Below are 27,058 nucleotides of genomic sequence, written 5' to 3' on the forward strand. Positions count from 1 at the left end.
TGTTGCAAAGGAAGAATTGTATTCGGAAGGTAAAAATAATCTGGGAAGAAAAACAAAAACAAAAAAAAAAATGCTGACAGCTGACAGTTTACACTCATTTCCCAGTGTTCCTTTTCTGGGTGTAGCTGATTCTATCCATCATTGATCAATTGGAATTGGATTAGCTCTTCTCTATGTTGAAGATTTCCACTTCCATCAGAATACATCCTCATACAGTATCATTGTTGAAGTGTATAAAGATCTCCTAGTTCTGCTTGTTTCACTCAGCATCAGTTGATGAAAGTCTCTCCAAGCCTCTCTGTATTCATCCTGCTGGTCATTTCTTACAGAAAATAATATTCCATAACATTCATATACCTTAATTTACCCAACCATTCTCCAATTGATGGGCATGCATTCATTTTCCAGTTTCTAGCCACTACAAATAGGGCTGCCACAAACATTTTGGCATGTACAGGTCCCTTTCTCTTCTTTAGAATTTCCTTGGGATATAAGCCCAGTAGTAGCACTGCTGGGTCAAAGGGTATGCATATTTTGATAACTTTTTGGGCATAGTTCCAAATTGCTCTCCAGAATGGTTGGATTCTTTCACAACTCCACCAACAATGCATCAGTGTCCCAGTTTTCCCACATCCCCTCCAACATTCATCATTATTTGTTCCTGTCATCTTAGCCAATCTGACAGGTGTGTAGTAGTATCTCAGAGTTGTCTTAATTTGCATTTCTCTGAACAATAGTGATTTGGAACACTCTTTCATATGAGTGGATATAGTTTCAATTTCATCATCTGAAAATTGTTCATATCCTTTGACCATTTATCAGCTGGAGAATGGCTTCATTTCTTATAAATTAAAGTCAATTATCTGTATATTTTGGAGATGAGGCCTTTATCAGAACCTTTAACTGTAAAAATGTTTTCCCAGTTTGTTACTTCCCTTCTAATCTTGTTTGCATTAGTTTTGTTTGTGCCACAACTTTTTAATTTGATGTAATCAAAATCTTCTATTTTGTGATCAATAATGGTCTTTAGTTCTCTTTTGGACACAAATTCCTTCCTCCTCCACAAGTCTGAGAGGTAAACTATCCCATGTTCCTCTAATTTATTTATGATTTCATTCTTTATGCCTAAATCTTGGACCGATTTTGATCTTATCTTAGTATGTGGTGTTAAGTGTGGGTCCATGCCTAATTTCTGCCATACTAATTTCCAGTTTTCCCAGAAGTTTTTGTCAAATAATGAATTCTTATCCCAAAAGTTGGGATCTTTGGGTTTGTCAAACACTAGATTCCTATTTTTATTCACTACCTTGCCCTGTGAGCTTAACCTATTCCACTGATCAACTAGTCTATTTCTTAGCCAATGCCAAATGGTTTTGGTGACTGCTGCTTTATAATATAATTCTAGATCAGGTACAGCTAGACCACCTTCATTTATTTTTTTTTTTCATTACTTCCCTTGAAATTCTTGATCTTTTGTTGTTCCATATGAATTCTGTTGTTATTTTTTCTAGGTCATTAAAATAGTTTCTTGGGAGTCTGATTGGTATAGCACTAAATAAATAGATAAGTTTAGGGAGTATTGTCATCTTAATTATATTCGCTTGGCCTATCCAAGAGCACTGAATGTCTTTCCAATTATTTAAATCTGACTTTATTTTTGTGGCAAGTGTTTTGTAATTTTGCTCATATAATTCCTGACTTTCCTTTGGTAGATATATTCCCAAATATTTTATACTATCTACAATTATTTTGAATGGAATTTCTCTTTGTATCTCTTGCTCTTGGATTGTGTTGGTAATGTATAAAAATGCTGAGGATTTATGTGGATTTATTTTGTATCCTGCAACTTTGCTGAAGTTCTGAATTATTTCTAATAGCTTTTTAGCAGTGTCTTTGGGGTTCTCTAAGTATACCATCATGTCATCTGCAAAGAGTGATAGTTTGATTTCCTTATTTCCTACTCTAATTCCTTGAAGGCTGTCTCCATCTTTAACACTCACTGGATTCTACCACGCCTACTAACTATCATAAAATATTTCTTCTTTTTCTTAGCTTAACTCTTTTTTAAGTTCTTTATACTAGTGCCTCCACTTCTCTTCTAAATTCTCTGCAGTCTGGCTTCTAACCTTATCATTCAACTGAAACTAGTCTCTCCAAAATAACCACTAAAGCTTTAAGAGTCAAATCTGATGGACTTTTTTCTCAATCCTCAGCCTTCTTGACCCTTTTGCTGCATTTGACATGGTTAGTGACCTTTTTCTGGCTGCTTTTTTCCTCTCTGGGTCTTTATGTTTTTGTGATGTTTCCTCCTGATGTTTTTATGTCTGACCACTCTTTAGGCTTCTTTGCTAAAATGGGCATTTCCAAGGCTCTGTCCTTGTCTCTTTTCATTTCTTTTTAATATGCTTTAACTTGGTAATCTCATCAGCTCCATTGATTTAATCTCATTTTAATACAGATGATTCCCAGAAATACAGGGCCAAACTTAGTCTTCCTCCTGAGCTCTACTCCCATTTCATCAACTCTATTGGATATCCCAGGAACATCTTAACCAACCTCAATGTGTCCAAAACAGTGATCATTTTCCCAAAAGGATTTTTTTGGGAAAATCTTTTCAGAACTTTCTGATTTCTGTTAAGAACACCATCACTCTCTGTCATTCAGGTTATAATTTCCATATTATCTGTAACTATTCACTCTCTCTCACCCCATATAGCCAACCAGATGCCAAATCTTACTTTATTGTTCTCTATGTCTCTTGAATAGCTCTGTCCCCTTGTTATAGCACTGGTATCATCCTGATCCAGGCCACCATCATCTCTCATATGGGATTGAATTAGCCTCCTAATTAGTCTCCCTGCCCCACTTTGATCCATCTTCCATACAATTGCCAAAGTGGTTTTCCTAAAGCACAGGTTTTATATCATTTCCATAATCAATAAATTCCAGTGACTTCCTATTAGTTTTAGGATCAAATTTCTTTATCATCTAAAACTTTTTACAACCCAGACCCTTCTTACCTTTCCAGTCTTCTTCTATATTACTAACCTCAACATACTCTATATTTTGCATGCATGCCAAATTCCCTATTAGCTTATAGTAAGGCCAAGAATTGTCATTTTTATATCTCTCATATTGCAAGTGCTTAATAAATGTTTGTTGAATTTGTTGTTAACTGTCAAATAAATTGCTCAGACACTAGTTGTTTTAGAAGATTAGAAGAGGAGAGTTCACTTCAGACTGGGGTATTCAATCCAAAAGAGTTGGAGTAAAAGCCTGAGAAGTCCTTTACTCTAGAGATGTGTGTCTGGACTACATAAACCAATCTTACTTTCTTCTTTTTGGCAAATTAACCAATGAGACAAAACTGTGCTTATTCAGTATTTGTGCAACTGATCCAATAGGGCATCACTTATTTGAGGACCTTTACTCTCCCCTTTTCTCCTTAGGACATGGAAATTTGTGCTGATGAACTCAAGAATGTTCTCAACACAGTGGTGAATAAACGTGAGTGACTTGAATATCTTCACCCAAGGCAAGGGAGGAGCTCTGGCTATTTAGAACAACCAGTAGGTTGGAAGGAAAGGCTCTCTAAAAGAGCAGAATCAGAGACATCATCCTCACTTTTTGTCAACCCCCTCACCAGATCAAGACTTGAAGATAGATGGATTCACCCTAGAATCCTGCCGAAGCATGATTGCCCTGATGGATGTATCCTTTCTTCTGTTTGCTACCCCATTCTCCTTCAGGGAGTGGTGGGTGGGACCTAGCTAAACAAGCCATATGCTCTCTTAAACATAAACCCTAAACAGAATTTGGATCGAGTGAAGCTGTTAAAGTTATTGCAGTGGTTATCCAGGGAGAGCTTCTGGTTACTAGGTTACTAAGCCTCATCAAGAAGATGAGCATCATTTGAGGCTGTTTTTGTCATAGAGTAGATACCCACTACAATTTCCTTGTAGCCTCTGAAGCAGCAGTTTAGACTTCTCAGAGGGCAGGAAAGAGAACCAATTAACAAAGAAAAGTGATTGGCTCATTCCCCTTACAATAGAGGTCACTGGAAGGGATGTTGTATGCAGAAATTTCTCTATAGGCCTCCCTCCTTTCTCTGCCCTCCTTTGATGGCTGGGGGACTTGGTCATGTGGTCCTGACCACTTTGCTTCAGACGGATGGTTCTGGACGGCTGAACCTGCAGGAATTTCATCACCTCTGGAAGAAGATCAAGAGCTGGCAGGTGGGAAAGATAAAATGGTATTGGGGGGAGGAGGTTGAAGGGGGTAGTATGCATAAAATGGCATGAGGCAATGCTGTGGAATGGGATGGCATGGGAGGAAATGGAACACACTACTCTTGGTCACCTACTTTCCCATCTCATCAAGTTGAGCCACTCTATATAATTTAGGCCAAATACTCTGTGCCTAGTGAGATCCTCCCTATTCTTTAAATTCACACCTTTCAAGATGGCTTTCCTACTCAATCCTGATAGCTCCTTCTACCCAGTTGGAAAGCAATAAGCTTCTTGAGGACAGGGACTGTTTGACTTTTGACTTTATATCCCCACTTAGTGCAATGTCTAGTACATAATAGGTGCTTAATAAATGCTTTTTTTTTTTTCTTATTTTTCACTTAACACAAATCTGTTTTCACTCCCTCCCACTTCCTGCACCAACCATTGGGAGGAGAGTTTGGGGGAGAAAATTCTAAACACTCTTAACAAATAAGCATGGTTAATCAAAGCAAATTCTTTTAATTCCCACATCAAAAAAAAGTTTCATTCTGTACTCTCAGTCCATCACCTCTCTGTTATGAGATGGAGAGGATGTTTTATCATAAATGCTCTGGAACCAAAGTTGGTCAAAATAAATATTAACTGAGCTGGTATACTTATTAGCGAGCCATGTCCTATAGATACACACACATATATATATTCCAATATAGACAGATAGATGCTATATAGTGTATGGAAGGTTACCAAGTCCTTTCCTTACAACAACCCTGTGAATATTCGTATTTTATAGGAAAAAAAAAAAAAAGTTCTGGTTGTGTTCCCTGTTTCCTCAATTAATTAAATGGCAAACTGAAACAGGAATTGAAGTCCTTTGATTCCAAAAACAGACCTCCTTCCAAAACAGTTGCTTTCAACCTCTTTTATATATAATAGATTAGTAAATATCTGTTTTTTAAAATAAATGACCTTTTCTGTTTTCAAATTTTCTATTGACAGAAAATCTTCAAACGCTATGATACAGACCACTCTGGCACCATCAACAGCTACGAGATGCGCAATGCTGTGAATGATGCGGGTATCTGGCCTCAGAGTGGGTGGGCAAGGGTGTGAGGGTGTGAGAGGAAGTAGGACCTAGAGTGGACCATCTGAGTAAATAGGAGGAAAAACAGTAAATGAAAAGGAACAGTGGAGGGAGGAGACAAAAAGATGAATTTTACTGCCTTTCTCAACACTTGTCACCAGGCTTCCATCTCAACAGTCAGCTCTACGATATTATCACCATGCGTTATGCAGACAAGCATATGAACATCAACTTTGATAGCTTCATCTGCTGCTTTGTACGGCTGGAGGGCATGTTCAGTAAGTAGGGAAGCAGTGGCTGGGCCTTTCAGCAACTTTTTTTTATAGGCTGAGCTGACAGAAGATGGCTTTCCCTCTTTAATTAGAGGGTAGGAGTAGGGTTGGGCAATTTCCTTAGCCAGTTCTTTGGCAAGCAAGATGGGTTGTTCATCACATCTCTCTCCTCAGGGTAGAGCTTCTCATAATGTCCAGGGCAGGGAGGGAGAATGACTTAGTCTCTTTTTCTGGTCTATTCCCTTACACAGGAGCTTTTCAAGCCTTTGACAAGGATGGAGATGGGATCATTAAACTCAATGTTCTAGAGGTAAGTCCCCTATTTTGTTGCAAGATACAAGTGGGAATAACAAGAGATTGGCTTGGCCCACCTTGACTTGCACACACTTTCACATACACGACATGTGAGGTTCTGTAAAGAAAGCCTTAACAGCAAATGACTGATGGGATTTTTATCTCATGTTTTGGGGATGGGGTGGGAAGTTTGAGGACAAAAGCCTTCAGCTGCCAGTCAGATCAACTCTGAGGCAATAGTTTGGACACCTGTACAGCCCTAGAAGGACGAGAGAAGGCCGGAAAGGAGGGATCAGAGACTGCACACTTTTTCCATTTTTTACCTCATCTTGGCTTCTCTTCTTTCAGTGGTTGCAGCTTACAATGTATGCCTGAACCAAGCTTTTCTCACCTCAACTAAATTGAACAGAATGAACCATTTGTGATGTCAACCACTGCAGCTAGTCACTTGTAAAAAAAACAAGCAATAATATCTCTTAACAGTCTTTTGGATTCTAATGGTGGTTCTCTTCCCAGCCATTCTGTATTTCCAACTAGCCTCAGTATGTTTCAGACCTTGAGCTTATCATATGCCTTCCCCAGGCTGTTCCCCAACCAACCCCTAGTCCTCTACGATAAAGCAGAGGTATAACTTCTCTTCTCCATAAAAGCAGTGACATTATGTCAGACTACTACAATAAACAAGTCTATAACAACTTCATGGAGTTCCAGTTTATCCTGGGGCAAGATTTCAACTGGAGAGGATCAATCCTGGCAACTAAAAGGCTAACTTGATTCTAGAGCTAATGCAAGGGTTTGAGTCTCCAATCAAGGTCCCTCTTTAGTCACCAAATCTTCAGATCAGAACTGACTTCAAGGGTGGAACATAATACAATTATTGCTAGGAAAACTATAACCACTTTAAAACCAGATTGGGGGAACAATAGGTAAATACTTCTGTCCTTTGCTGGTTACATTAAAGAAAAAGACCTTTATTCACATGCTGGTGGACATTAAGCATGGAGTACAACCTGGAATCCTTCCCTCTATCCCAGTCCTTGGTTCTGCCTTGGTTTTGCTTAATAAAGATTTTATTTGTTTTAGAGTCATACAGAGGAAAGGCAGACCAGGGCAATTTCTTGTTTGGGTTGTCACAGATGATTGGTTGTGGTCCCAATAAAACTTTCAAAACTGAATAAAAGACATGTGTCTGTTTATCTAGGGTGTACTCATTCACTCATTTGATATTCTCAGCAAACAAGCACAAGACTGGGTTTCTATATATGTTTAATAGACAAAGCAATCCCAGGGGACAGAATTCCCTAGCCTCAAATAGAAAACTAGTGGGCCCAAGAAAATTTTGTTTTAAAATAAAAATTGAAAAGACCAAATTTTTTAAATCAGTGCCTTTAGAAAAGTGACTATTTAAAAAGCCAAGATGAAGCAGATACTTGCCCAGGGACAGAAGTGTATGTGAAAGAAACTAGTTGAAGTGTCTAGTCCATACACCAGAGGCAAAAGGTTTTTATGTTGTTCACCAACTTTTTGAGGTCTCATACAAATGCACCTGAAGAAAACACTGACAAGTTGCATTAAGATCCTAATGTTTAAACTTTCATTGAAGCTGTCACTTTTGTTGGTTATGTCACTGTGGTTTGCTAATAGAGTACTTGGCCAGGAACTGTCAAAAAATTGATTGATTTGAGATTCTAAAAGTGAAGCCAATGTACAAAGGCTCAGAATTCTAAGCTTCAGAAGGTACTTCAGAGGATCTTTAGTCTAATTCATATCCTAAAGAGATTTAAAATTCGTGTTCACCCCCAACTAAGTTTGTATGGCTGCATCTTGATGACTTGTGTGTCCTCACCTCTCCACTCTCTCTTTAAAGGAAGAAGTAGGATACCAAGAAATGGAAATTATGGGCATGAGGATCTCAACAAGTAAAAATCTGCACAGAGCTATCTAAAAACAGAATGGACTATCTTAAGGAGTTGTCTTTCCCAGAAGTGCTTAAGTGGAGGATGAATGACCACTTGTTAAGGGATATTGTAGATCAAATTTTTAAATTTACATTGAAGTTGAATTAGATGACCTTTGAGCCTTATTCTGAAAGGACTGAACAACAACAAAGCTCCCTTCTGATTCTATGAGACTTTAAAAAAGTGTCTAAGTAGCCTACAAACAGGCGACAAGTAAGATGACAGAGTCAATTATTAAAAGCATTTAAGTTTTATTTTCCTCTCAATATTTGCTTTACTTCTTCCTTTACAAAGTTTCATGGAGTTCACAGCTTTGTACCATAAAATGAAAGGGGGCCAGAATATTTGCTTACTAAATACTTCAGAACAGTCTCACCCATTTTCATTCTTCTAAATTCACATGCCATGTTAAAGACTGCTCTAAAACCAAAAACAGTGAAATAGCTCTGGTGTGTATATAACTAAAAAGAAGGGGGAGAGAAAAAAAAAAAAAAAACTTTTTTCCAACATCATTGTTAAGTAGGACATGGTGTAATCTATAGAGTATCCCAAAGGTCTTAGTGTAGTTTAAAAGCCTTAGCTAAGACTTTTGGGATATCTTTTACATTTGAGAATGTTTTATAAGTTTGATGATTAGATGAAAAGTCAAATAATACAAAGACCTTATAGACTGGGGAATTTAATAAAATTGTACTTCTATTTTTGATAAGGGAATCTGAAGACACAACTGTACATGAAACTCAATCTAGACCCTACCACTACTCCAAGGATAGTTTCTACTTACTATTTACTAAACCAGCATCACTGGTCAAGAGAAGGCAAGCTGGAGGTGGGTTCCTCGCCACAACCCACAAGGGCAGTTGTACAAATAAATCCTCACTGTCCTAAGCCTCTGGGACAGGAGGAGGAAGCAAGGGAAGTAACTTGCTTCTCTTCAGACCCTGAGGAATAGAAGTGAGAGTAGGGGATGAATCAGTAGCACAAATAAGACTATTCTTTGGCAGAGTCAGCTATCTGTGGATGGTGCCTTCCTAAAAGCTTCATCGACTTAACTAGAGTGCAGTTAAAAGGTTAGACTTTAAGCCAAACTGTTTAAGCAAGCCAAGAGCTTGCATTCCCTGCCTCTGTCTCATGTGATAGGCCCACCCCTCTCTACCCTGGACTTCTATCAATAATTCCCTTTCCTGAATTGGTTACACTGTCTCCCTAAAGCAAAACTGACTTCAAAACACATCACTGTCCAGTTATGGAAGATGTTTATGGTCACTCATTAGGATTACAATAACACAGCAAGTTCTCTGCACACGAGTTATGGATCGTCTAAAGCAAATGCAACAGCCTGGTTCAGGCCTAGGAGGGAAACAAAGCTGTCCCTACAGAAGAATCTTCTCTTTACACAAAGGCAGGGATGTGCTACTGACCTTATTCAGGTTTCCCTTACTGTGATTTGCTTGGCTTAAGTGCATTCTTTCAAGCCTGCCTAAATTCTAGCCCAAAACTCTGAATGGGGCTGCGAAAACACAAACATCATTTTAAGCCACACCCACACATACACCCCCACATTGCAGTTTCCTAGAATTCTGGCCTCCAAATTAGTCATTGCTAATCAGAAGTAGGAACAGAGGGACTTCTGTAATGGAACCTCAACTTACAAGGTGTCTGTTTTATCTTCCAACTGTCCTACCACTGATTAGATTCTCCATACCACTGGCAACATACAACCATTAATCCATGCTCAATATTTCTGTCAGATAAGACCAAAGGCTAGGGTGGGCTTTGACATTCTTGAAGATGAAAACAAACAAAATATAAACAAACAAGCAAATAAAAATGCCCTAAGGGTCTGCATGTGCCTCATATTACTTTTCAAAAAAAAAAAAAAAAAAAAAAAAAAAAAAAAAAAAAAAAGCCTATAACTGTTTACTCCCTCAGTTCCAAGCTAGAACTCATATCCCTAAGATTTTCATTTCTAAAAAGTGCATTGTCTATTAGCCTATGAATAAGAATTCCACATGTTCTTACACAAGAAATGTTTTCAGCATTCTTCCAAAGAAATTTGAACAGCAAACTATCAAAGGTACACAAGCATATACACACACCCCTATACAGACAGGAAGGCCGACAATGCATATCTTTTTTCCCCTTCAGCTTCTTCATCTCCTAAGACTCAATTATTTCCTGTCCATATCTTTAAACTTCCCAAAGAACATCCCATATACCACTGCCAGGTGGTAGTAGGGCTATTGAAAGTAATTACTTCAAGGTCTGCCAAGATTTGATCTTTCAGACTCTTCCCAAGTCACTTTCACTTCCATTTCAAAAATAGCTAACCAATGGAAACAGTATTTAAGGGCTACTGATTAATGGATTACCACATGGGCAAGTCTGGCACTGCTCTTTTTTGTGGCTTTGGTTCTAAATGCTCAACCCACAGATGGCTTAAGAAGGAACACACCCAGCCCTGCCAGAGCAGCCCCAAATGACTTCCCCTGAGAGATATATTCCCATTATACTCAGAGGCTGCCTGAATTCTCCAGTCACAACTCTTAACCTTTAAAGGAAGCAGAGATGTGAGATGAGAAAAAAATGTCACTCAAAAATGATATATATCGACTTCACCATCTTTTCTTCCTCCTGAACATAACAATTCAGTTAGTAAAATGGGTTTCTTACTCCTAGAGATAGGAAAGGATAAAGACATTTATAAGTCCCGAATCCTTAATATGCCCTAGGGATGAAGGGAGGATCTGTGAGCAGAAATATTGAGGGAAAACTTGCATTTCTCCGACTCATAAGACATTCAACATCGTAAAGCTAAATTGATTTTTTTCCTTCCTTTCTATTAATCTCTAGGCAACATTTCTGTGCTAGGGAAAAATGGTCTAGAATGAACATGTTCCTTCTCCTCCCTTCCCCCAAATTGGCCTCAGTTAAATACCTAACAAGATTTTTTTTCTTATGTTTACTCTCAAAAAAGAATGAGGAGAATGCTCCTCTTCAGATGGAAGCCCATCTTCTCATTTGTTTGGTGGGGCAGAAAGGAAAAGATATTAAATTCTAGAAATAAGAAGATATTTACCTTGGTTTTTCTCTGTGTTAAGTTAAGGTATTCTCCTTAACTCCACAAAGTTTCATAAAGCGTGGCTGGATCTTGACAGAAGAGCTAGGAGCATCATTTATAAGTCCTTTTGATGAAAAATTACTGTGTTCTAAGGCCAGGTCAAACTAACTTGATTTGAGGTTTGGATCCACTCTGGATCATGCCTTAAAGTTTTAGACCCCCAAAACTTTTAAGAATCAGAAAACAAAATGCAGGCTTCACCTCCGTCATGTCTCTTTAACTAAATTATATTTGTAGTATATATTGCAGTTCAATAACAAAGATCAATGTTACTCATATAAATAGAGTCATACTAAGAAGTGTTTTGAGTATGAATCAGTAGATTTCTGCTACATGAACAGAGCTTAGCTGCTATACCCCTGGTCACCTGAACTGCAGTCATTTGCAGAACAGCTATTCCTAAAGCACTGTGTCCTTTACCATTTATCACAAACTTCATCCAATTTCAAAGGAATATTGACACTTAAATAGAACATTACATTAAAAAGCAAATGATTTACTTCCAATTTAACCTGAAAATACCTGGCAGTAACTTGCAGAAAGGAAATTAAAACTCAATCTTGGAAATGCAGAATCTGCACCTAACAATTAGATATTCTAGTTTGGTATCTGCCAAGCATGTGACTGATAAAGATTCTGCATCTATTAAACACCTGGAGTACATTAATAGACACAGATCGTCCTGCCCTTACAGAAGGGCATTGTGTATCTGCACTGTACCATCCCCAGGGGCATGTTCTTAAATGTGTTACATCTCATTAAATAACAAGCTTCCAGTTTGACCTCAAAGGATTAACCCATATTCCCAGAGAGGTACATACTCATGGCATCTTTAGCCTGGCAGAATAATCATATTCCCCTTCCTGCCTTTTTTTTTTTTTTTTTTTTTTTTTTGGGGGGGGGAGGTGAGGAGCAGGGAAAGGGAAGAAGAGAAGGCTGGAAGGAATGGTACACATAGAGGGTCAATATGGGCAATAATAGGCCTAAGTAACTTCCCAACATGGGAGGCAAAAACTTCATGAATCAATTTTGCTATCTTCTTCAGCATGTCGCTCAATATGTCCTGCTGCATCCTGAGGAAAAAGAGATAGAGAAGCCCATCAGTCAAGAGTTAGCAAAAGATATATATCAATCTAAAAGGCAGACACTCCACCCCACACATCTCCACTACCCAGGTACCACACACTGAAAAATCATTATGAATTTCTGTAATTCTCATTTTATAGTAATAATAATAGTAGCATTACAAGAAAAAAATAAAAGCATTCCTAACCTAAGATAAGAGCAGGGTAAAAAGTCTCTAAATTCAAATGCTGAATTTTAAAAGTTTGATCACCTAGTACACAACACTCTCCCCCCACATATGAAAAAACACAGTTATCTACACAGATATCTAGCAATGGCAAAAATGGGATAAGAAGTTAGATCTCCTGACTTCCAACCACACATACCTGCTTGGATCCTTTTCTAGCAGTAAAGAATGCATCACAATTCTTCCAACGACATTTCAAAGTCTGAAAATTTGGGTTGGTGTGGTCAGTTAGCAAATGTTGTTTGAGGTGATCCACAACCCCAAATATCAATGAGCAACCATGCCACTGGAAGCAAAAAAAAGAGAGGAAAAATTTAAAGGTAATACAAGGGGAAAAGGTAGAAAACCCACCTCACTAGAATCCCATGCACACCTGAAAGTAAAATAATTTCCCCATCTCTCTCTGTTAATTCCTATCTAGGAAACTTGAGATCTCTGAAACCTGCTGAACTGCATTTTACTTGCCTCTGCAGAGGATGATAAAGTCCAAATATATCCACATTACATCAAGTCATAAGTAATACAAGTCACATGACCAAACTCTAAAGGACTTGGCTCTTTTCAACAATGAGGTGATTCAGGGCAGTTCCAACACACTTGTGATGGAGAGAGCCATCTGTATCCAGGGAGAGGACTATGGGGACTGTGGGTTACAAAACAGTATTTTCACCATTTTTGTTGTTGGTATTTGCTTGCTTGTTTTTTTCTCTCTCATTTTGTTTTCCTTTTTGATTAGATTTTTCTTGAGGAGCATGACATTTAGAAATATATTTAGAAAAATTACACATGTTTAATCTATATTTGATTACCTGTTGTCTAGGGGAGGGGAGTTGGGGAGGAGAGAAAAATCTGTAACACAAAGGTAAATGCTTAAAACTATCTTTTCATGTATTTTGAAAATAAAAAGCTAGGGGCAGCTAGATGGCGCAGTGGATAGAGCACTAGCCCTAAAGTCAGGAAGACCTTAGTTCAAATTTGGTCTCAGACACTTAACACTGCCTAGCTGTATGACCCTGAGCAAGTCACTTAACCCCAATTTCCTCAGCAAAAAAAAAAAAAGAAAAGAAAAGAAAAGAAAAGAAAAGAAAAAGAAAAAAAAAGGGAAAAAAGCTATTATTTTTTAAAATGCTATGAAACAAAAAATAAAATAAAGTAAGTCACACAGGAAGGTTTGGTCAACAGCAGATCACAATTGGGTTGTGACTCAGACAAATTGCAAATACAACAACAGAATCCTGAAGGTTTAAGGTTTGGGATTATGGGAAAGAAGCTCAGAGATTAGAATAGAGAATAATTCGAGCCCACAAATTATTCTTTTTAAGCAAATAAGAATATTTCAAAGGAAATGATTACAGTTACAACTGACAAATAAGCTGGCACAGACATCTTAAGCACAATCAGTAGGAACAGCTTTAAGTTATATTCTTGAATTCTGTTTTCATCTGCAGAGCAATATTATCTATCTCTCCCTTCAAAAAAATTCTTCCCTGCCGCCCCCTTTGAGGCTGGGGTTAAGTGACTTGCCCAGGGTCACACAGCTGGGAAGTGTTAAGTGTCTGAGATCAGATTTGAACTCAGGTCTTCCTGACTTTAGGGCTGATGCTCTATCCACTTCACTACCTAGCTGCCCCCCCCCCAAAACTTCCACAGACCTATTTTCTAATTATCATGTCTTACAAGAGAATTCTCTGAGCACTATGTATTTCTTTTATCTCCAGCATACTTTATACTTTCAGAATAAAGTATAAATATATATATATATATATATATATATACACACACACACATATATGTATAAACTATCTAATTATGTACATCTGTTTTACTGTTTATCACTCCTATGAGACTGTAAGCACTTAGAAGATAATATCTATAATACATGTTAATAAAATCCTCTAATATGATCTATCACTTATTCAAATAAACATTGATAGGAATCATTAAGTTCTATATTAATATCAATTAATCTGAGAATAAGTAGTATGAAATACAAACATGTTAATAGCAACAAAAAAATTTGCACAGAGAATTCCAGTATCTAATTGTCAACAAGAACTTTAGAGGCTACTTACTCCAACCTACACATATGCAGGACTCCCTTTTATAAAAATCTTGACCCTCGTTATCCAAACTCTCCTTCAAACCCTCCAGTTAAAAGGCATTTCTTACCCAACAGCGAAAATTCTGCATCAGATTTAGTTTTACAGCTTGGATGCTACCATCATAACAGCCAGTATAAATCTGAAAAAGAAAGAGCACTTTAAGCCCAACTGAAAAAAAAAAAAAAAAAAAATCTTTCAAAATAAGATTCAGAAATTAGTTGTAATCATAGAAGGTGGGTAGTGACTATGTTTGTGGATACATGCATGTGCAGAACACAGACATACTGTAATAACTAAAAAAGCAAAACAATTCTAGAATTGGATTGCCAGCACTAAGTTAGGGAATATTTATTAAGCAACTACTACATGCCTCGAGATACAAAGAAAGACAAAAACCATCCCTGCACTTAAAGAGCTAAAGTGAGAAACCATGTCTACAGGAGAAAACAAAATGCAAATAACTACATATAAACACAATACATCAAAGACAAACTAGACATAATCTTAGGAGGAAGTTGTCAGAAGGAACATTATAGATCTAAGCCCACTGGCTTCATTGCATAAATGAAAATTGAAACCCAGACTTGTGACTTCTCTGAGAATACACAACAAAAGGACTGAGCTTCTTGTGAAATTGAAGCTCAGACTGTTAACACTGATAGAAAGTAAAAACTGGCAAGGGAACACAATACTCCTCCTCTTTGGCAATTGTAGAGATTTCACTAGTAATCTTGTGATTTGTTCTACCAACTCATCCTAGTAATGATCACGAAACTGAATGAACTGAAATTTGCTAACTTTTTTGGTAATTCCTGGTAAGGCTTGCTTATTGTTTTGTTTGATAATCCTTGACAGTTTCTATCCCAGATTCCTGGCAAATATCTTGTAATTAATTGTATTCTCTAAGTACTCAAAAGTCTAGTCATGTTGGCAAATATTAGAGTGGAAATCTGTTAAATTGTATTTCCTTTCAGGTTCTTGATTGACACTAGGGTTATCTAAAGTAAACTATCATATCTGCAAAAAATGATAATTCAGTTTCTTCTTGGTTTATGCTTATGCCCTTGACTTCATTGTCTTACCTGTATTTCTAGCATTATATTAAACAATGGTGATGGCAGTCCTTGCTTTACCCCTGATTTTACTTCTAGCTTTTTTTCCATTATATATAATGCCAGCACAACTTAAAAATATTCTAGAATTGGTAGTTCTAACTTTAGCAGAGCAAGCTATTTTCTCAATTATGATACTATTTATCCCATTAGGAAAAATCCATTTATTCTTTTGTTGTTGTTTTAAAACACAAATGGGTGATTATCCTGACAAAAGCTTTTTTAGGGCCTAATAATATAATTGACTTTGTTATTAATATTGGCAGTTTTCCTAATAACTGCATTTCCAGTATAAATTCAATCTGGTCATAGTGTATATAATCTTTGTGGTATGTTGACATTTTTTATTGTAATTTTCTCTCTGCTTTGACTTTCCCTGATTTAAGTACATACTACACCAAGGCAGGCTGAGGCCATCTACAATTTAGAATCTCAAATAGCCACCTGGGAAACTGTCAAGTGAAGTGACTTGCCCAGGGCCACACAGTCAATATTTTGTCAGAAGCCTCTGATGTGAACCCAGATCTTAACTAAGAGGCCAGTTCCCCGTTTCTCTATCTATGCCAGAGATATCAGTACTATCTGAAGGCTATCTATGAGGAAGATATCACTTACAAAAGTTAACATGTGACAGCATCACTTACCATACTCTTATGAATAGTCATACACATTATCATATCCTTGTGTCCTCCATAAACTTGCAAACGGTCATGAGACTTAGGTAAAGGGAGAAAAAAAAAAAAAAAAAGCATTAGAAAAAAGGTTATTCATACATGTTCATTAAATGTGATCACTTAGGCAACATAACAAATAAAATAAGAAACCAAAAATGAGTTGTAGGAACATAGGATCTTACAGTGGAACAAATTCCCCTTCACTTTAGAGAAAATTGAGGTCCACGTAAGCTAAGAGACTTGACCAAGGTCCTATAGCTAATTAATAAGAAAAGGATAGAACCCATCTCTCCTCCATCACACCACACTCTTGGGCATTTGTAAAAATCACCTGATGGACAATTCAAGGGGACTGACAGTGAAGAATATTACTTAGAGATGGACTGATGTGCAGAAGATGACACATTACTAGACAAATATGGGAATTTATTTTGCTTAATTTTGCTTATTTGCTACACAAGAACTTTTTTCTCCCCTTCCTCCCCCTGCCCAATATGGGAGGGAAGTAGGAGAGAGAAAAAAATATGTTTTACAACTGAAAAAAGAAATTAATTTTTTAAAAATTAACAAGGTATGCTCCTTAAGGAAAGGCTTAGTAACCAGAAAGAATGCCAAGTTTGATCAGTAACCTTTAATAAGACTCTTTATTTGAGGCACTGCATAAGAATTTTTTCAAGACCTAGAAATAATTTAATTCTATTATTTAGTAGTTTTGAAATCTGTCCCTAATATTCTAAGGGCTAAAGCTGGTTTGTCTTTTTTAACTCTATAATATTATTTAGTCACTGCTCCTTCCCCCCCACTCAATATCTGCTAACCTGTGCCTCTTCTTTCAGGTTATTTCCTTGAATCAGTTATACTAATCATCCCATTTTGATGCAATCCTTAATCCCTACCCTTATATTTTCTGCCTCCTATCTCATGCCTATAACTGGAGAGAGGAAAAAAAAAAAAAAAAAAAATCAAACCCAGATGAAATGGTGGGCCATATTTCCAAACTGTGGCTCCAAAGTCTACCTGTAATTCATAGACACGAACAAACTTATCGAGGCAAGCAGTCACCATGACCTTTCCCAGAATGTTCACCACAGTCACTGCATGGTTGTGACCTTTATAGATTCGTACCAGCTCACCAGTCTATAGCAGAATATGGGAGAAGGAATAAGGCATGAAAATTAGTGAAAAACCATTAAACTCCTAAGTCCTTTCTCAAGTACTCAACCACTTTTTAAAATATAAACACACTTCTGAATCTCAGTTCAAAAAACTATACACAATAGAGGGCAAGGAACCCATGAGAGGAAAAAACTATTGCCAACAAAAAAGCCAGGTCAAATGACCTGGGTATAATTGTGTTATTCCATAAAATACCAGAACATCAGAGCTGAATGGAACATTAGAGATAATTTACATTAAACCTTGTAAAATTCAAACTGTCCTTGAACTTCTGAGTTTATCAAACCCTTTGAGTATTGATTTAAGGAAATTCAATGTGGTCTATTCGAGCAGTTTACATACAGTTGTAATCCTAATAAGCTTTATAAAGGAGGAAAGTTTTGCTTTCTATTAAGTACATCCCAAGGAACTTCCTAGACTGAAATTACCACTAGAATTAGTATGACTTACATGAATATTGTGGGCATGAACAGACTGGTCACTGGAGCCACTGAACACAAGGTCATTTACCACCTTAAAGGGAAAAAATTGTTTTAAATAAGTCAGAGTATGCAACAGATGTCAGGAATTTGTCCTATATCTATAATGTATATCAAATTATCATTTGCTGAACTCTCACTTTCCAGACTAATTTAATGTAATTATAATATAAATACAGATGGAAGAAAAGATTATTTATCAGACCAAATATTCTGCAATGAAAGTCCCACATCCATCATCACCAAAGGTTTTGACTAAATCTACCTCAAATTAGCCACTGCTATATATGGATTATATTAAATCAGCCTTTGGGTGGGCCACCTGCTCTTAAATGACTATTATCAATGAGTACTTATTTTAAAATAGCACATATATTATAATTATTCATTATTATTATTACCATTTTCAGAAGGGCTATACATTATCTAAAATGAAGGCTCTGAAAATTAGTAATTTCATCCAAAAACACACCATTTTTGATACATACGACATTTACTCCCTGAAGTCAATACTTGCCTTCATGCAAAGAATGGTTTTGCTATGGCCCTCCAGTGTTCGGAGGAGCAGTCCATTTCGAGCATCTCGAACACTGATGGTGCAGTCATAGGATCCCACTACCAGCAGTCTTCGGGCACCTTCCTGAGCTGTAGCCAGGCAACTAACAGCCCGAGGACCATGGCACTCAAAGATATCAAGTTGCTTGTTGGTCTAGAAAACAAACCATGGATCTAAGTAGTAGATTCCCCTGCTAGACAAAGACCTCAAAGAAAAATTTCTGTTAGTAATGGCCAGAGCCATTGCCCTAGAATACAAAACCTCTCATATCTTGTTAGACTCTAGCCAGTTCAAAATTTGTCCTAATAAATTCTTTTTAAAAAAATACTTTTCTGGGAAACTGATCAGTGTTGGAGGAGTGTAGAAAACTCCACTGTTGATGGAGCTCTGACCTGATCCAACCATTCTGAAAAGCAAGTTGGAACTATACTCAAAGAACTATATAAAACTGTACATTCTTTGATTCAGCAGTTTCTCTACTGGATCTATATTTCAGAAATCATAAAAAAAGGAAAAGAACCCACATGTGCAAAAATATTTGCAGCAGCTCTTTTTGTAATGGCAAGTAATCAGAAAGTGAGTGGATGGAAAATGACTGAAGGCCCATAAATTGGGAAATGCCTGAATAAGTTATAGTATATGAATGTAATGGAATATTATTGTTCTATTAGAATAATGAGAAGGCTGATTTTAGAAAAGCCTGGAAAGATTTACATGAACACTTGATACTGAGTGAAGTGAACAGAATTAGGCTAATTCTGTACATAATAACAGCAAAACTATGTGATGATCAACTGTGACAGACTTAACTCTTCTCAGCAATACAGGGATCTAAGATAATTCCAATAGACTTGAGTGAGAGAATGTTATGTGCATTCAAGAGAGAGAACTATAGAGACTGAATATAGATCAAAGCATACTATTTCCACCTTTTTTTTTCTTTCTTGTGGTTTTCCCCACAACATGACTAATATGAAAATATGTTAATGTTAAAAATGAGTGGGGCAGCTAAGTGGCACCATGGATATAGCACCAGCCTTTCCCCCCCCCCCACTTAATAGGCTTTAATTTTTTTCAATTACTTGAAATGATATTTTTCAATGTTTAACTTTTGTAAGATTTTTTATTTCAAAATTGTTTTCATCCCTTCCCTTCTTCTCCCCTCCCTTCTCTAAGACAGCAAATAATCTAATGTAGGTCATATGTACTATCATTTCTAAAAAATTTTAATTAATTAATTAATTAGTTTTTTTGTTGAGGCGATTGGGGTTAAGTGACTTGCCCAGAGGCACACAGCTAGGAAGTGTTAACTGTCTGAGAGAAGATTTGAACTTCAGGTCTTCCTAACTCCCTGTATTGCTGAGAAGAATTAAGTCTGTCACAGTTGATCATCACAATCTCCAAGGAGATTAAAGGCAAAAAGGCCCCATGTTTACCAAAACTTTCATAGTAACACTTCAGTAACAAAAAATGAGAAACAAAATGAATATCTATTATTTAACATAATGGATGAGAAAATTGTGAGTGCAAATATGAATAAGAAACAATATAAGGATTTCAAGGAAAAGAACTGATGCAGAGTGAAAGAGCAGAAAAATGACAATGGAAATTGGAAAAAAAAAAAAAAAAAAAGACTTTTCTGAATACATTTTATTTTTTTTACCCTACAGTCATTTCCTGATATCAGTACACCTTACTCCATCCTTCTATCTTTTAACAAAGAAAAGTCAGTAAAAACAAATAATACAGTGAGTCTGACAGCTTCAAGGGCATCCTGAATTCATGTCCATGCATTCTGAAGGCTTAAGATTGGTCCCTACAATTAATCTCCTTGGATACACACACACACACACACACACACACACACACACACACACACACACACACACACACACACATACATATCCAGTAGGACCACCAAGTTCATTTCAATTCAGTAAATATTTAAAGACCTCCTGTGTTCCAGCCATTCTAAGGCTAAACAGAAACAAACAAACAAAAAACCTGTCTTCATCCTCAAGGAGCTTACATTCTATTGAGAGAACATAGAAAATTAAATTTAAAATATATACTAAGTAGTTTTCAAGGGGAAGGCAGCAGCAACTGGAAGATCAAAGAAACTTACTATAGAAGATGGCACACAAGCTGACCACTGAAAGAAGCTATGAAGCTATGAATTTTGTGAGGTAAGAGACAAAGGAGGTATACTCTAAGCATGAGGGTAATCTGTACAAGGGTATGGAAGAGGGAGATAAAATGCTGTGTATGGAGAATAGCAAAGTACACTGATATGACTATAATAAAAAGTTTAAGAGGAGTGAAGTGCAAAACAGCCTAGAAAAAAAGGGTAGAGTCAGATTGTGAAGAGCTTTCAAAGCCAAGTATAAGAATCTGGTTTTTATCCAAGAAACAAGAGGAAAGCACTGGAATTTTCTGACCGGGAAGGATATGGTCATAATTATTCTTTAGCAATATGACTTTGGGAGTTGTATAAAAATGGATTAGAAAATGAGATAGACTGGAGTTGGGAAGACCAATCAGAAAGCTACTTTCATAATCCACCTGAGAGGCCTAATGAGACCCTGAACTAAGATGTCTACCGTAAGTGAAGATTAACTTAAGAAACATTGCAGAGGGAAGTGAAGCTAATAAGATATTCTAATTGATTGAATGTAACAGATAAAGAAGAAAACTAAACTAAGATGAGTTTAAGGTTGCGAACTAGAACGACAGAAACAGAAAATTTAGAAACATGGAAAGAAAAGAGGAAGGAAGAGCAGGAAGAGAGTACCAATTACATCAGAAATATAGCTTCCACACTGGGAATTGAATGTAAATTGTTAGCACTACTGTCTATCTACCCAGGTTACTTAAACCTTCGGAATCCAATACTTAACGTGCAACAAGAAAATTGGATTTACACACATATATTGTATCTAGGTTGTACTGTAACACATGTAAAATGTATGGGATTGCCTGTCATCTAGGGGAGGGAGTAGAGGGAGGGAGGGGATAATTTGGAAAAATGAATACAAGGGATAATGTTATAAAAAAAAATTACTCATGCATATATACTGTCAAAAAAATTTATAATTAGAAAATAAATAAAGATAGATAGATAGATAGATAGATAGAAATAAATAAATATAGCTTCCTTCATATAGCTGGCAAACAGATTTTCCTAAAGTTCTACCTGACAATGTCATTTCATTACTCAAACCCCAGAAGCTCCATGTTACCTCCAGGATGAAATATCAGATTATCAATGATTCAGAGCAACTTCATCACATTTTGTTTGAGTCCACAAAGAAATATTATATTCTACAAATCCAGATTTCATTAGGCACCACTCTGATGGATGCTGTTCTGATTATTTTTGATTTTCATCTCTCTAATTCACTGCTGTCAGTGTTCAATTTTTCTAAGTCCATTTGCAAAATTTTAACACTTACTTAAGCCAATCTTTATGTTGTTCTAATTCCAATAAAAAAAAAAATCTCCCCTAAATTTATTTAAGCTTCTATCTACACCCTTTCCTTTACAGAAACATGGCTTTATGTTGAGTGCTCCCCTAAAGGCAAACCCATTATGGAAATCTCATTTTCTTTTTTATTATTATATATTTTTTATAATATTATCCCTTGTATTCATTTTTCCAAATTATCCCCCCTCCCCCTACTCCCTCCCCCCGATGACAGGCAATCCCATACATTTTACATGTGTTACAATATAACCTAGATACAATACATGTGTGTAAATACCATTTTCTTGTTGCACAATAAGCATTAGATTCCGACGGTACATGTAACCTGGGCAGACAGATATTAGTGCTAACAATTTACATTCACTTCCCAGTGTTTCTTCTCTGGGTGTAGCTACCTCTGTCCATCATTGATCAACTGGAAGTGAGTTGGCTCTTCTTTATGTTGAAGATTATGGAAATCTCATTTTCATCGACATGGAAAAGAAAGATTGAGTGGTTTCCTTCTCCTTGCTGCCCAATACTATTCCCAAACCACATTCCTCTTACTGCTTATAACAACTATCATTTTGAATCAACTATCAATTCCATAATCATGTTGAGTAATTATTCTATTTCTAGATTCTAAACTTGAGTTTCCCTTCTCTTTCAACTTCTTTTGTCATTTTCTCTCTTGTTTCTCCATATATGGACCATCAATGACCCAATATATCTTAATCCACTTTGACCACAAGTCAAAGAAATATCATTCTACAAATCCCAGATTTCACTCGGGACCACTTTGATACTGTATTATTTTAGATTTTCATATCCCTTTAACTTTTTGCTATGCAAATCTCCAACCACATATCACTCTTATTGTCTAGTTTCTTTACTCATCTTCCAGGCCATAAATATTACTTGAGAATAATGTAAACTCACAAAAGCTTGCTTAGCATAAAAATTCACCCTGCATACCTTCCTTTAGGCCACTGTTACTATTTAGACATCTTATTATGCACCTCCTATTGGTTTCTCAGGAAAATCCTTCATAATACTTTTCTAAAATTTCCTCAGAACATGAATCCTATTCCTTTTCACCATTCTTAAATGAGGCTTTCACTATTTCACTTCACAAAGAAAGCAAACAACCAGCCTGAGTTCCTCAATTTACCATCTCTATCTCAATACATAATTTTCTGTACGTAGAGGCAGAAGTCAAACTGGAGCTTGGACACAAAGCTTTTAGTGGCTCCTTCCCTTCTGTTAAACATAAATCTCAGGAGTAAAAAAAATGCATAGGGCTTAGAAAAATGCCATAACCATCTTTCACCTAATCCTACTGCTCTTTAGTACCTTCTTGTCTTCCTTTACTGTTTCATTTATAATCCTCAGTGTTATAAATAAAAACTGTATTAATGGAAGACTAGGAGGATCCTATTAGTACATAATAATAACAATACATGACAAAAATACTAATACCTGACAGTTACACAGTGCTATAAAATTTACAAAAGGCTTTGTATGTGTGTGTGTGTGTGTGTGTGTGTACGTACATACATACACACAATAATTAAACAAAAGGAAAAGAAAGGGGAAGACAGAAATGAGGTTATGAATTTATTTATATTTATTTATATTGGAAACTCGAGTAATATTGGAAAGGCGAGAAAATTTGTTCAACATCTTCTCTAGAATTTACTCTAAAGCAAACAGAACCTAAATGACTCATTGATGACTCGCCATGTGACAGAGGCAGCATCTGAAGTTATAATGTCTGCATGCACATGTGCGCCTGCACAAACATCCCAAAAGTGACCTCGCCTTTCCAACGATAGGTGGCTGAGCTATCATCCAGTACCAGATGAGCAAAGAATACTTGGAGAATCTGTGATCTCATCAGTGTGGGTACTGTGTACTCCATCCACAGATACAGATTACAATCTCTCGACAATCTAGCAGGTGATCTACGAGAGTTGCTATGGCTGAAAGATCACCCTGCAGCCAATCTGGTGAAGAGCCTCTCCGAATTTAGCTAGGCTGGTCCTCGGACAACAGACGTGTCTGCAGCCGGGCCCACACTCGAAGCCTTTCCAGCTTGGTAGGACCTGCCAGAGCGTGTGCTCCGCTGGCATAGCCTTCGAGAACCCAGGGTCACCTCCACGCCACGTTGAGGCATCAGAGTAGGACTTCAGTGGAGGATTTTCATTGCAATTGCCAGCCTGATGCAGAATGATAACTCAGCCAATGAAAGGGCACAGAATAACAAGAAGACAGGAAGGAAAGATCCAAGTAAGAACATATATTGCTTCACTAACAATTGTAATGAATCCTTAAATTGGTAAAGTGTCATCACCACTCCATAACTAAGGCTGGGAATTAAGAAAGGCTTCTAGATAGAGTATAGGCACCTCCTAATTTTGCCACATGATTACAATCCTATTTTTCTATTTATTCCCACTGTAAATGTGTTCTAATAGGTCAAAGACAAGCTTGTTGCCAGATCTAACAACCTTTCCTCCACTCCAATTTTCCTTAATCTATGAATGACTTTTGTTATTAAGGTTCATACATTTCTTGAAATTATTTTCCTATTTCTTCCATGACAAGAAACTCTGCTACTCTGGTACTTCTGTTTCCTTTATGTGTAATTCTTCCCTTTCATTAATTGAATATTACTCAAACTTCTTGGTCCTTAGCAGGTCTTTCCACCTCAGCACTCCCAAATATACACATCTCCTTCCTCAAAAAACTCCTCTAGTCTTATGATTTAATTCTTATGGCTTTGGTGATTTTCTTAATTCTAAGTCTCCAGTTTTGTCCATCTCAACAAAATTCTACTCTTCTATTTGTTAAATGAAGAGACTAGACTAGATGGCCTAGTCTTATCCTAGGCCTTATCCAGCCTTAAAATTCTATGATTTATATAATCTATAAATATCTGTGAAACATTTCCTTTTAAGCTTCTCTCACTCTTCCCCTCAGAATCAGTGTGACATATCTTTCAGTAAACTTCTGGATTCCTAATGACATGAAACCTATCTTATCAACTCTTTTTCTTTATCTGGTGCAAAATCTGTAACTGCTTACAAAGAAACATTTTTCAAGTTTGAGTTTCCAGTAACCACCTAATCTAGGCTCTTATCTCTTTTACACATTATTTTAATTGTGATCTAGCTAATCTTTTTATTCCCATACTCTGCCTGCTTCAAGTAAAATTTAAGTATGCCAGATTAATATTATTAAAAATATTATTTATATGGGCAGCTAGTTAATATAGGATAGAGCATTAGCCCTGAAGTCAGGAGGACCCAAGTTCAAATCTGATCTTAATACTTCCTGACTGTATAACTCTGAGGCAAGTCACTTAAACCCAACTGCCTTAGCAAAAAATCCCATACACACACACACACACACACACACACACACACACACACACACACACACACACACACAATTTATAAGCACATCATTTATATAGTACATATGTTATATATAGATATATTATTTATAAAAAGTCATCTCCTTGCTTAATCTACAAAGGCTTTCTACTACTTTCTATATCATATATAATAAATTCTTCTGCCTGATTTTCCAGACAGTCCTTAACACTTCATACTTTTGATAACCAACCTCATTACTCCCATTCCTCTTCATTATCCGAAACACACAACACATTAAACGGACTTGCCATACTACTTAAGTCTCCCATGAACTCAGGCATGTTCTTACATTGTTGGTTATTATTGTTTTACATTATTAGACAAGGATATATCTTCAAGTTCAGCATAACCCACAGCACCTAGTATCCAAAGTATAGAGTAGGTAGTCATTAAATGTTTGATTTTATTTGTGTGTATGTGAGAGTGGGGGTGATGAATACCACTTGGTAAAAAAGAAGACAGCTCGAGTTAGGAATCAAATCATGTTACAACTATTTTGCTGCAATAGTAACTGTTAGAAAGTTACTATAATAAGCAGCAGATACCAAAAGATGATAGGCTTCAGAGACACATTAACCTTCAGATATGACAGAATAACATCTTTCTAAATGAGAGAGAAATAAAACTGTTAAAGAGTAACTTCTTAGCAAAATAAGTCATGGAACCCCTCGGTAGTCAAGGCAAAGAAACCCAGGTTCAAGTTCTTTTTTAATCTTAATCAATTTTATTCATCAGAGATTAAGAACAACCTGTGACAATCAATGAGAGTTTGACTCAGAGATCCCTGATGTGCCAAGAGTATGGATAAAAAGTATACAGGGTAGAGTTCTACTTACCCATATCAAAAGAAAGAAAACAACCTGTTGGGGGACATACTGCTTGCCTTCCCCACAAAAGGAAGGAAAAAAATTCTCAGTGAAGAAGAAAAGCAGAAATAGCAATGCAGCCTCTTTGTCAACCACTAACCTTTAAGCTGAAGGTGACTACTGTGCCATTCGCCAATCCTGCATAGAGGATTCGCCACCGATTATGAAGACAAAGTACACGGTCTTCCAGTTGTAGCTTCTCCAAACACACTCTAGTCTGAAAATGTGGAAAGATCCAAATTAACAGTGACTTTTAGCAAAAGTGAGAGAAATTCTCCTCTGCTAAAAGATTATAAAATTAGGCACAGCTTCCTTATACTAATCCCATCCTCTCCCTTCCCATTTCCATCTTTCTTTGAATAAAATATCCAAAAGTTTTCCCTCAAATTCTAGTATCTATGTTTAAAGGCAGACAACTTCTATACCTAAATGCAAAACTGACTAGGTGTGAATTCCAGAGTTAAAAACTAGTATAATATATGTCTTATTCTGTCAGGTTCAATGTCATTTGAATGCTTTCTGAATTTAAGGAAATAAGTTTTTGGTTTGGTTTACAGAGAACTATTTCCAAGACTATCCTCAAAGTCTTTAAATGGATTTGTTCAAATTTATAAAAACTTAACAGTTCTAAGGATAGATTTTTGCAAAGGAATTTTTGTTTTCTTTTTAATTTCAGTTGTGTGTTACTATTAGTTTTAATTTTTTTGGAAAATTCAAAATTTGGTGTTTTGGATAGTAAATGTTTTAACAGTAATGCTGCATGAGTGTATTTTAAAAATAACTATAATCAACTCATTGACTGGACAGTGACTAACCTTTAAGGAATGAATAATTACAGGAAATTTGTGACCTGAAGTTCAAGTGATATTAGAAAGATCTGAGAAAGAAAAAATCTCTGAATACATATATGCTGAATTAACGTA

The 27,058-nt window shown here is 36.5% G+C and overlaps 2 protein-coding genes across 7 annotated transcripts in view; one reads left to right on the forward strand and one right to left on the reverse strand.

The window, feature by feature from the left end:
* The window catches only part of CAPN3 (calpain 3), an 89,012-nt gene extending 82,633 nt beyond the window's left edge, over nt 1-6,379 (forward strand). For all 4 annotated transcript variants that reach the window (XM_074289382.1, XM_074289383.1, XM_074289384.1 and 1 more), the window contains 7 exons: nt 3,450-3,507; nt 3,647-3,711; nt 4,167-4,235; nt 5,226-5,304; nt 5,472-5,588; nt 5,834-5,892; nt 6,225-6,379. In XM_074289382.1, the coding sequence (XP_074145483.1) occupies nt 3,450-3,507; nt 3,647-3,711; nt 4,167-4,235; nt 5,226-5,304; nt 5,472-5,588; nt 5,834-5,892; nt 6,225-6,251 (474 nt within the window). In that variant the 3' untranslated portion in view covers nt 6,252-6,379. The remainder of the gene's footprint in view (nt 1-3,449; nt 3,508-3,646; nt 3,712-4,166; nt 4,236-5,225; nt 5,305-5,471; nt 5,589-5,833; nt 5,893-6,224) is intronic.
* Nucleotides 6,380-11,170: 4,791 nt separating this feature from the next.
* Nucleotides 11,171-27,058, reverse strand: part of ZNF106 (zinc finger protein 106) — a 73,797-nt gene continuing 57,909 nt past the window's right edge. For all 3 annotated transcript variants that reach the window (XM_074289380.1, XM_074289379.1, XM_074289378.1), the window contains 8 exons: nt 26,236-26,352; nt 18,328-18,519; nt 17,782-17,844; nt 17,173-17,292; nt 16,126-16,197; nt 14,437-14,508; nt 12,407-12,553; nt 11,171-12,028 (listed from right to left, as the gene is read on the reverse strand). In XM_074289380.1, the coding sequence (XP_074145481.1) occupies nt 11,972-12,028; nt 12,407-12,553; nt 14,437-14,508; nt 16,126-16,197; nt 17,173-17,292; nt 17,782-17,844; nt 18,328-18,519; nt 26,236-26,352 (840 nt within the window). In that variant the 3' untranslated portion in view covers nt 11,171-11,971. The remainder of the gene's footprint in view (nt 12,029-12,406; nt 12,554-14,436; nt 14,509-16,125; nt 16,198-17,172; nt 17,293-17,781; nt 17,845-18,327; nt 18,520-26,235; nt 26,353-27,058) is intronic.

The sequence above is a fragment of the Sminthopsis crassicaudata genome, chromosome 2, assembly GCF_048593235.1.
Source record: "Sminthopsis crassicaudata isolate SCR6 chromosome 2, ASM4859323v1, whole genome shotgun sequence".
Classification (NCBI taxonomy): domain Eukaryota; kingdom Metazoa; phylum Chordata; class Mammalia; order Dasyuromorphia; family Dasyuridae; genus Sminthopsis; species Sminthopsis crassicaudata.